General features: G+C 41.1%; 1 protein-coding gene across 2 annotated transcripts in view; it reads right to left on the bottom strand.

The window, feature by feature from the left end:
- fchsd2 (FCH and double SH3 domains 2) overlaps positions 1-11632 on the bottom strand; it is a 62780-nt gene extending 51148 nt beyond the window's left edge. For both annotated transcript variants that reach the window (XM_011482766.3, XM_004075794.4), the window contains exons 1-2: positions 11322-11632; positions 4617-4714 (exon numbers count right to left, since the gene is read on the bottom strand). In XM_011482766.3, coding sequence (XP_011481068.1) covers positions 4617-4714; positions 11322-11342 — 119 coding nt within the window. In that variant the 5' untranslated portion in view covers positions 11343-11632. The remainder of the gene's footprint in view (positions 1-4616; positions 4715-11321) is intronic.
- Between the last annotated feature and the right edge of the window lie 231 nt (positions 11633-11863).

The raw sequence follows: 11863 nt of genomic DNA on the forward strand, positions 1-11863 counted from the left end.
ATATACAAGACGAAAAACCTTAGAAAAAGTATTTCTTTCCTATTGCTTTTACAATCACCCTTCTGATATGGATTAGGCTACCAGTTTACATGGTCACGAGAGAAAAGGAAATAAAAAGAGGATTTTCTTTGTTAAGTCTTAGTGTTAGAGTTTCGCCTAAAATTGAAATGATTCCTTTTGTAATAGAGTGGATTATGTTGGTGTGTTGGGCTGGGCATCACTGCCAAAAATCCTAATCCACTCAATTTGCATTTTCATTATCCATTAAAAAAAATAAAATCCAACCTAATACAAACTATTTGGGCGATGAACAACAACTTTTTCACTACTGAAAAAAACAAGCTTCCATGAATGAAATCTTAATTTTTTACATTACACTAATGTGAGCAATGGGGATTTGGTTCGGGGGCGTTCGGGGGCCACAAGGGGGGCAAAGTCTGGGTCCCCTGTGCTGGTCCCCAGCCCAGATAAACTACAGGGTTGTGTCAAGAAGGGCATCCAGCATAAAAATTCCACCTGTGCAAGTCAGATGTGGCAACCCCAGAAGGGATAAGTCGAGAGATAAACAACAACAACATTCTGTAAATATGCCATAATCTATATTATACTAAATCTTCTTCTACATCCCAAAACCCAATACGAACTGTGATCGTTTTTTTCCCCTTTCTTTTCATTCTTTTCTTGCTTTCACTCAAACTTTACTAATCTAATACCTTCTCTACTTTCTTGCCCCCACTTAGACAGCCATTACTGATGTTTTATTTTAGCTGTGTGAAGCAAGAGTTAGATACGCATGTAAGCACAAGAGGCACAAAAGCACAGACTCTATAGTGAGCCAAGCAGGAAATACTGAAGTACTTCAGACTTGACGCTACTCTATCTGTGAATCTGAGAAGGTTGTGAAAATGGGAACATTACCCATCCATCCATCCATCCATCCATCCATCCATCCATCCATCCATCCATCCATCCATCCATCCATCCATCCATCCATCTTCGTTCCTACTTTATTTAGTACAGGGTCATCAGAATCAGAATCCTCACTATTATAGAGTGAAGTTCCCGGTTCATTACAGGCCACACTCGCATTCACTCCTAAGGGACAGTTTGGAGTATAGGCAACTAAATCAGTACACCTGGTTCAAATACTGTGAAAGTTTCCACTCCCCTCACTTCATTTTGGTAACATAATCGATGTTACATCAATGAGTAAAACAAACCAAGTCTAATAGTACAGCATTTATTATGTCTGGACGTCTTTTGCCTTGGTCAAAACTGCTCTTATGGCTAAATACACACTTATCACATGCTCACGTGATAAGTGCATGCTCCTTGCATGTCCCGAACATTTTTGCCCATTTTCAGCCTGTATCTAGCCATAAGGGCAATTGTGACTAATGCTTTACTAACAACTACTGTAGAATGTGGTGTCTGCACCGTGCACCAGCATCATCCATGTCATATGTGAGCTTTACCAATACTTTAGGATACACAACAATTTCACTTTCATCGAGCCTTAAAAGAGCTGGCTGCTTCTCTCTACGATCCTCCACGGCCCCGGACAACCCAAAAACCCCTACAGGCACATCACTATGGCTTTTGTCTTGTGTCGAACATTATTTGCATCTTAATCAAAACGGTGAAACAGGAGTAAATCCTTGTCATATTGCGGTTTCAATCAAGCTTATGTTGTTGTAGCATACACCTACCTTATAACTACCTGTTTGTGATCTCATTAGCTTACATTCTGCTTTATTAAGGGTTCATTTGAACAACTCAAAAATGTTTTTCAAAAGGTCAATTTGTAAGCATAATTTCATTGTTTACAATAACTGGGATCCACAAAAGCTGAGGTTGTCTGTAATGTAATTTACACAGCGACTCTAAGCCATGACTGCATTAGCCAACAGTGATTCAGTTTGCATTTATGTGGGTTCTTCATCTTCTTAAAGTATGGAGGCTTTGCTCATGAGCATTAATTGACAACTTTAAGAGCAAGTTGGTCTCTCACTTCTGAGGTTCATCTTGGTGCATATCATGGTGGGGCTGTTTAAAATTAATGGAATGCTTAGAAACTGTTCAATAAATCTTTGTGATTTACAAATCTCCTTCATTCCATTAGCAAGTGCCAGCCCAAATGGAAATCTGGGGGGTAGATCACATCTAAATCCCAATTTAATCCCATATCACCAACTTCACACCAACAGCAAATACAGATTTAATTTTTTTGATATACTTCTTCCTTTATTAATAGAAGATTTTCCTTTCAAGAGTTTTAACCAGTTTAAGCGCATGGGGGCACTATGGTGAATCTCAGAAATATGCCATCCAGAAGGAAGTACACCACTGGGAAATGTGGGGTTTTCTGCAGTTCTGATATGTGACTACATGAAACAAAACAGATTTTTAAGTCCGATCAATTCGCTTTAAAGTAAAGTGCATGGAAGGGTAAATCTGGGTTTTACCAATGGTAAAATGTTAGCTAACGGCAGAGTTAATAAACCTACTTCACACTCCAAGGCAGGTGTGGCACACATTAGGTTGTGAGGACTGAGGACAACTAATTTACTTCTCATATCCACAAAGTCATGTTTTGTCCTCTCTGTCTTTCTCCTGTCCAGCCAACTTAAATTAATCCAGCAAAAACTAAAATAATTCTAAAAAAAAACACACAAAACCACATTGTCACTGTTGTTTTTATTCATCTCTTCTTGTTATTCTCTTTTCAACCTCTTAGCCTTTGTGTACACTGCATGGCAGCAATTGAGCACACTGCTATTCATTGGATTGAAGAGGTTAAATAACCCATATATTTAAAGACAACCTTAGCAGCAGAGGCCTCACAAAATCCCAATCTAAATCAACAAGTCTCCTTTTCAGGTTATGTCCTAAATTGTGCTTAGAGACAGGCAAAATTATGAGTTTTACGGAATACAAATTAGGATGCACTTTGATCAATATTTCAGTCACAGTAAATTGCATAACTTCCCACAGTTGTTCATTCATACATTAACTATATATCAGTTCCTCCTCCAGAGCTTTCACATTTGCCAAACAAAGCCAACTATCTGCAGCAATAAACCCTGGAGCGAAACCACCTGCTAACAGGAATCCATCCAAAGCAGGCCATATGCCATCTGTTAAACTATTTAATCTGGCCTTCCAAACTGGAATAAATTATATTCATATTCCTTGTTATAGTTTTATCTTCCCTGTAATTCTGGTGTCTCCCCATAGGTGGTGCTCTATTAACCTTTTAAGTGCAAAAGGTTATTCTGCATTCATGTGTTTTTGGAAGATTCCTCATTTTTCCCTGAGGGACAACAACCCATTGGTGCATTTTGCATTAAAATGAGAAGAAAGTCAAAGTTTTGAAAAAGTTGAAAAGTTCCAAAATGTTTTATTTTTTTAAAATATACATTAATTTTCAATCAAAATGTAAGCATGTTATCCAGATTCCAGGTTATTTCTTTCTTTAATGATGTGGATTACCAAAGCACTCCAGCATCTGCTCCTGCTCCCGCCCTTCTGTCAAATTTAAGAACCCTTTGTGGACCACGAGTCAAAAGATTTGCCCACCCCTGATCTCTAAAAGGAACTTTGACCAGATTCAAAACTGTTTATTTGAAACTATCTTCAGTAAATAAAAATACAGGTTTAGGAATTAGGACATCGACACCAGCCTAAAAAGTGTAAGTGTACTGGATACCACACTAATGCCCCATGATTCAACCAAAATGAGAACTACTAAACATTAAACACCTAAACATCATGCTGAGAAAACACTTCCAGCAGCTGCTGCTTCTAATGTTGAAGATCACAAATGCAATTTGTAACCTTTCATCGAAGCTTAATCTCTAACTGACAGGAAGAACTAACACACACTGTGGTTGCTTATGTTTACAGGTTTCACCCTCTCCCACTAGTGGGTCTGGAGACTTGTTCCCTTCCCAAAAGCCCTGCAGCACTGAAGCAATCTGCTCCCAAACAGCTGGATCAGCCCTATGGAGTCCAGCAAGGAGAGGGCACAACCAGGCCAGGTGAAGAGGAGGAGCAGGGAGGAAGACGAGAATGGAGACAAATAAGTACTTGACAAAAGGAGAAAGGAGAGTGAGAGAATGGAAGCCAAGCTCTCTCGGCCCCGTTGCCAAATCCAAAAGGGAAATCTGCCAACAAACGCACGTCACAAGTAAATAGAGCTCAGCCAAAAGAAAAAAGAAATGAATATGAATGAATATAGGCCCAAAAACCAATGGCAAAAGAGATTAAAAAAAAAACAGGAGGGAGCAAAAGATAAAAGAAAGGAAAACAATTAGAAAAGATGAGGAGTGTATAAAAACAATGTCCCAGAGCAGGAAAGAGGCAGCAGGAAATTCCTTCATCGTTTTCCTGACCCTTTGTACATTGAAAACTCTGCTTCATGACAGTCCTCCTCCTCCTCTTCCTCCTTTTCTCATGCCACTTCTCCATAAATCCTGCTCTCTTCATCCTCTTTTCTCGCTCTGTCCATGGTCTCTTCTATCAGGGATTTGTAACTGTCAGCTATTCCCGTGTGATGAGTTTTATTTTTCACTTGTACACTCTGTCAGATGCGTGTTTCAGAGACGTGTTCATACCTCATATCTTCAAGCAGGTCACATTCAGTCTGATGTTTAAAGTGCAGCCTTGTCATCTGCTCTGTGTGAGTGTTTTTCAGCTCCTGTGTCACTTTGACCTGTTAAAAAAAGAGCAAAAACAAAGGATGTGTAACGTTTTCATTCCACTTCTCTTTAACAAACCAACAGCAAACGCGCTAATACAAAATAAATGTGAAACTATGAGGTCATGGAACATGACATTCTTGTTTTTCTGGTAGCGATGAATTGTGCAATATGAAGAAAACCTCTTTCTTTATCAAAACGATGAACATGAATATTTAATGATCTACCCATCCATCCATTATCCCTTTATGGCAGAACAGACTCTCATTTCTGGAATAAATAATGCCCTGAATTACCAAACACATGAATAAAAACCAGAACTCTGCATCCTCTCATTTAAAGCCCAGAACCATTTAGATGCATGTTGGGTAATAACAAACCAACCCGAAGACCAGATCGATTGACTGTATAAAAGAACTGGACTGAGTGACCCCTCCCCACAGGTGTTCCAAACAGGAAGTAACCACTAGCTGCAAGAAGCCAAAATCCCTTAGACTTCCATAGGAAAATAAACAGCTATTACTCAGTCATCCTATTTGTCAGAACAACCATTATTGGTCTGATACCTTTTTTGAACATGTTCCTGATAATTTAAAATATTTTTTAAAAAATTTCATGAGATTTTTTCTGTAGAGCAAGTTATTTGAGTTAGAATCTGACCAATAAGATAAAAGTAAGTGGTCTAACGTTTAATGTTCAAAACATTTGATTGACAGAGTTTGTGTAACCAGCGATTCTCAGCCTTTATATTGAACTTGTAAACCTGTGAATCTTTGATCCATGCCCTTCCCAAACTGAAGCGTGTGCTCTATAAGAGCTTGTAAACATGTTTATATCAGGTGAAAATGGAGGAACAGATCCACACACACTCCCCACCAGTAATCATTTGGCGTTGGGTATTTGTAATTATTTGTAATGGTGGATTTCAACTGAAAGATGGGAGGACTGAGGATTCTGCTCAGCAGCAGACACACCACCTTAGTGAGCATCTCAGGACAAATCTGGACTGTCTTCTCCCCCCACAGAACTGAAGCGTCTTGTGCTAAAGCAGACCAAGTCCCAAAGCAAACTCGTGAAATATGAATACAAAGACAAGCTTCTGCACAGCATTACTGTGAAGGTCACTATGAATGTTGGGTAAATTCCACCACCTATTCACCAAATTCATGACGCTTCCAGACAAAACAATCAACAACTTTCTATGCAACGCACTGCCAGTCACTAACATGACACGGCGAACGAACAAACGCAACACTGAGACTCTGGAGGGACAGGTGTTTATCAGAGCAGGGGCACACCAGCAGCAGGTACAGACAGACACACAGGCACAGGTCAACTGAGGCAAAAGACAAGAAGCTGAAATACACTAGGGATGCAATCGTTCACTTTCCTCACAGTTCCGTTCAAACCTTGAATTTTTTTTTTTTTGGGGGGATTTACTAACAAGCGAGTAACAATGAAGATAAAGCTTTCAGTTCACCAACACTCAACCTGGTGTGATGTGATAAAACAATAAATAGAAAATCCTTCTTAAAATTAGCACAGCAGTTGTTTGCCACTTTTCAAAATAGCAGTAGAGATGATTCACTTCATACAGTTGGGTTTTAAAATGTGGCATCCCTAGTGATTCCTGCAAAAACTCCATACAAACCAGCGAGAATATTCAGAAAGAGCCACAGCACATGTTTGCAGAGGAGCACAGGAATATCCTGAATATAGTTTAACAGTAGAAATGTGAGGTTTCTCCACTTTATTGTGAGTTTAAAATATAAATATCCCACTTTGCCTTCCAGCTACAACCATTAATTTGATCACAAACGTATATCTATCAGAGTTTATGTCTCTTTTACAGCTCGTCATTAAACCTTTACTTTCCATCATTTGAACCTTAGAGTTAAAAGACTGCAGCAGCCATAACAACTGTCTATAATTATTCCCATGATTAGACCAGCTACACATTAGTATGTGGATTATACGATTTAACAGAGTTTAAAAAAGAATAATCATCTCTACTGATGGAGTATTATCTGTGGCAGCATGCACAGTAAATACAGTAAATAGAACCTTTTCCCACATCTCTGGTCCACACACATGGTGTGACGAGCAGGACAGCAACTCCTTACAGAGAGCAGCTGGTTGACAAGGACGGGCTGGAGAGACAGGCAGCGTGATCGACACACAAGGAGAACATCCTGAAGCCAAAGATGTCCTCACAAACGTTCTCTAAAGAAAACTGGAAATGTTTCGGCAGGACTGGGGTTGCATTGCACCGTCTGGTGGAAAATGTGTCTGAAACCAGAGGTCCATGCTGGCTGGGTTTCGCCACTGTTACGTGGAATAATAGCTTTTTATCGAGGTAAATTAATCTATGTTGAAAATATGGAATTCCTTAGATCAACATGCAGGTTTGAATCCCATTCGTGTATGTGTTCCACAGATAAATGAAGGGAGTCTTGAAGCGTGATGTGTGGTGATAAACCGCCTGTGTCTGCCCAGAGGCGGCCATCTTTAATCCAAGCCACATAAAAACTAATATACAAGACTCCAACGAGCTCAGTTTGTAAGCAGATGTGCTGAAACACGGAGAAGAAACATGAGGGGTTTTATATGCCGTGCCAGCAGAGGAATTACTTGTGTCCGACAACCAGACACTCAGCATTGACTGGGTTTGTGAAGTCTGAGTGCACTGACCAGCTTCATCACATCAGATGTTAAGACAAATGTGCTGCAGCCTTTGAAAGTATTTTAGGAGAACATGATAAAGGACGAGGAGATTCCTAGAATCACACAGAGGACCGGAGCAAAAACCAGTCAGCTTTAAATATGAAGTTGCAGGCTCTGGTGTTGACATGACTTGGCATGTAGAAGCACATTCAGGGCACCAGAGGATACATGATAATGAGAGGATGAGGAGCTGAGGTAGAGAGGAGCATGGAAACTGCCTGTTATGCATCTACTTGAAGACAACATAGAATCAAACGACAAGCTGGAACTTCCTCTCATGTGCAGGAATACTCCTGACCTGTTACTGCAATGACGACTCTCGTTTTAGCAGACTATGTGATGATCGAGGAGCCAACTTGTAACTTTTACAGACTCACTTGGATGAAAATGGTGTTTTTAACATGTTCTTGTGGCATTTTTCTGAAGATGGAGGACATATAAAGAAAATTATTCTTAAAGTTGCATTTCTGACTCCTTATTCAAATCCTGAATCGCAAGCAGACAAAAAAATGCCATTTGAAAAATATTTGTTATGTAAAAAATATGCTGATCTCTCTGTTCTGCTCCATTACATACACACCGGGTATTTGATGTGCACTTTTGAACGCACACATTTAAGCCTATAGTGTTCACAGTGGACAAGCAGGAAGGGGCTTCTTCTTCTTTTTCTACTGTTTACTAGCACACGTCTGCCACCTGCAGTTGGAAGAGGCTTGGTGTGATTTGTCAAAATGGTTGCTAGCACCCATGCAATGGCGGATATGGATTTCCATCATGTCAGGAGAGTGGCCTTGGTTTATTTTATTTGAAAAACAAACACAGGCGTCGTCAGGTTAGTCGCCTTGTCTGGGTTCACCAGATAAACCAGCTAAACTCTGAGTCTGATTAATTTCACAGAGTCACTTTCAAATCCCAGTACCTGATTGGTCAAAATTTGTATGCGTTTAATGGCTATGCATTTAGTACATAGAGCCCAAAAACTGTCCTAAAAAAAGTGTAGCTGTGTAGCTACATGGGAGCGGAAGAGTTTCGGACGCAGAAGCTTGAAACGCGCGCTTATATAGACTTTTCAGTGGAAGTGGCTGCTTGAACGAGCATTGCGGAAAGCGGTGTGTACATAGCTTCCACCAGTAGATAAGTAGATCCATGTAGGTTTAGCTTTTCCTCGTCTGAGCTGGCATCTGGCTCAAACTGTATAGCTTCTTTTTTGTTGCACCGGCAATGTTAGGTTTTGGGTGCGAGGGGCTACTTCGGTCCTGCCTACCACTCAGAGGCAATTTTCTAATGAACTCCTGCCGCTCTGCAGAAACTATGCCCTAGAAAACTACACAGGTTTTTTGATTTTGTCTGAAAACACCATAATCATAACTAAAAGACCACTGGGAATGCTTTGACAATGGATCAAAAGATGATTGGAGTGGGTCTTTAAGAAGTTTAACCCTTGTGCTATCTTAGATGACCCCACCCTTACACTGACGTGTTCTCCCTACCATGACAAAGGTGGATAAAGGTGGAAAGATTTCATGTAATCCATGGACACCAGTGAAGATCACTAATCATTGAAGAAAAAAGGTTCAGAGCACTGTCTAGTGGGTCTAAATGACCCAACTCCCAATGTTAAAGTGCCTTGGATAGCACAAGGGTTACACAAATAGTACAATATCTCATTTTCAAATAAACAAAAAAATGGCAACATTGCTGTACAGTCACTCAAATAAAAATGTCTTTTAAAAACACGCTGACATATCTGTCCCAATCTTCCGCTCCAACACGCTAGCGGGGCTCAAAACACGACTAATGACAGTTTTGCAACAGTTAGATGGCAGCTAACAGGCAGAACGTTGGTTCAGCTCTGAAGCAGATCAACACAGACACTCCTCTGCTGAAAACAGGCCAACGGCAAAACAAATTACCAGCTGCAGAAGTGATATGGTGTAAATTTACGGCTCTCCACAACTACAATTAGCTGCTTCGCTTGGATTTGTCTTGCGTGGCAGAAAAAATTGTGTTTGATGGCAATCATGGCGATCATCCAAAATAAGAAGGCAGTGACTGCTGTTATGTGAACACAGTACTCTAATTACTTTTGAGTGGCACTTTTAGCCCTTTATTGTATCTTTTTAACATCATAAAGTAGCCAAACACATATTTGAAGCAGAGAACCTCAGTGAAAACACTGGCTAGAGCTTGTACAGAGGTTCCTGTATGCTGTCCTATCAGAAGACTGTTCACAACTAATTCAAGCCGATTTTTCAAGATAGTTCAATCTTCAAAATGAGGAATAAAATATGTAAAGTAGTTCAAATATGCTTACTTCTTCACTCCTACAGTGTTGTTCTTTTGTCAAGGGTGTCCACACTTTTAGCAGCGGGCAGGATTTGGTGAAGTGAAAATGTGTGAGGGCCAACCAATCGCCTTGCATTCTTTGAACATTTATAATGACATGAAATGCAAATAAACTATTATACTTTGCATATCTTCAAATAGAACTGAAATAGATGTAAATACATGTTTACCATAATTACTTTGAATTTGTATTTGAAGACAAGAGGTTTTGTCAATATTATGAAATGTTACATATAATTTATTATTAAACGTTCAATGTTAACTTCGAAATGTAAATTACGTGAACAAGAAAATAATCTAATCATTATTCAGAAGTACAAAACGCAGTTGACATTTTAGAAATGAGCCAGAATGTGTCACAAAAGGGTCCTGCGACAGTGTGGCCACATATTTTAGCAAATCATAATCAAGAAATCGTACCAGCAGTATTTAGAAAGTGCTGGAGTCTGCATAGTATTGATTTTATGACAGGAACTTGCAGTCAGATAAGAAATTTGAAGGCCGGTTGCCCAGGGGCCAGGCTTTGGACATGCCTGTCCTACACCATTCATTCAACTAACACTTTATTTTAAAAGAGGAAGAATATAGGAGAAGAAAAAACTGCACTTTTAATAAGTTTCAACTTGAAAATAGAGCTTTTTATCAAATACATTGTTTGCATATTTTATATATATATATGTCTTAAAAATAATCGCAATTGGCGCAAATTAATGGGGAAAAACACTGCATCTCTAATGCCACACGCCATAACAACCAGGTATCAACACATGTATCACCCTGACCTCTAAGAATGACATACAAACTCACCGAAAATAAAAATATAAATAAAACCACGTGTCCGTGTTTATCCTACAACCATGCAGGCATTCGTGAAACATCTCAGAAGCTTCTGCTCTGTGGATCATCAGGCTTCATCTTTTCCATCAGTTCGATCCATTGGATTTAAATGAAGAGCAGGAGTTTGACAGAAGCGGTCTCTACTGCATGGCGGGGGTGGGTGGGGGGGGTCTAAAGGGACAATCAATAACCGTGGATCCGACATGGCCCCCGCTTTATGATGTCTCCGGAGAGCTTGACGGTCTCCTCGTGTTAAAATCATACGACTTCTCTCAGAGACTGACGCTTTGAATGGGAACTCAAATATCACAGAAATCGCATGAAGATGCAACGACGGTTGCACAGACAGACAGTCTCCTAAGAAATCAGTGCTCGCGCGTGTTAACGTTCAAATGATGTTTTTTGGTCGTCCCCCCTTTGCCTCCCCGGCGCGGTGCTTTGTCTCCTCCGGCGCCTCGCGGCTGTTTGACGGCTGGACAGATGCACTCGCGCGTGTCAGAGCCTCTCCGCTCGCCTGGCTAGCTCGCTTGCTAATGCTGGTTAGCGGTGCATCTCTTCCCCCCCTGGCGGGATTTTAAGCCCCCTCAGACGGCGTGCAGCCCTCTTTTTTTTCTTTTTTAGAGAGGCTATACCCGCGTCCAGATGTGCGGCTGCGCCGCCGCCGTGTGTCTGCGGTTGTCGCCCCGACCTAACGGACCGATGGAGATCACTCACCTTCCGCGGCGGTGGCTGCATTTTGCAGCGTTGACATGAATGGTATCTCCCCGGTGAGATGTGCAGTAATTCCGAAAGGATATCCGAATCAGCGCGAGGCTGATTTTTTTTTCCTTCTTTTGGAGTAAAAAAAAAAATTTGCGAAAAATCCTCCCCTCGGTCGACAAGGGAGGGAAGACGCGAGTTAAACTTCCACTTCGGCCGCCATGATTGATGATAGATAGCCAGCTGGACTGTGAAGCTCCGGGGAGACGCCGCACACACTTGTTTTGGCTGCTGCCATACGAGAGTCCTGCGCGGCCGCGAGCAGAGGAGGGCAGGCGGGGAATAAAGAGCAGCGGGAGGGGGGGGGGTATATTGACGGAGAGCCCTGTCCGTCAAGAAGCTCCGCGGCGCCACCGTGCGGTCAAAAAGCGCGTGACAGCTAAAGCCGAATGAAGCACGCGGGGACAAATAAGCGATGACATCACGGCCCAGCACCAAAAAGTGGTGGTAGGAGAGAGTGTAGCCAGACAGCACCGCATGGTGGTGTGTAAGATGAC

The sequence above is a fragment of the Oryzias latipes genome, chromosome 13, assembly GCF_002234675.1.
Source record: "Oryzias latipes chromosome 13, ASM223467v1".
Lineage (NCBI taxonomy): Eukaryota > Metazoa > Chordata > Actinopteri > Beloniformes > Adrianichthyidae > Oryzias > Oryzias latipes.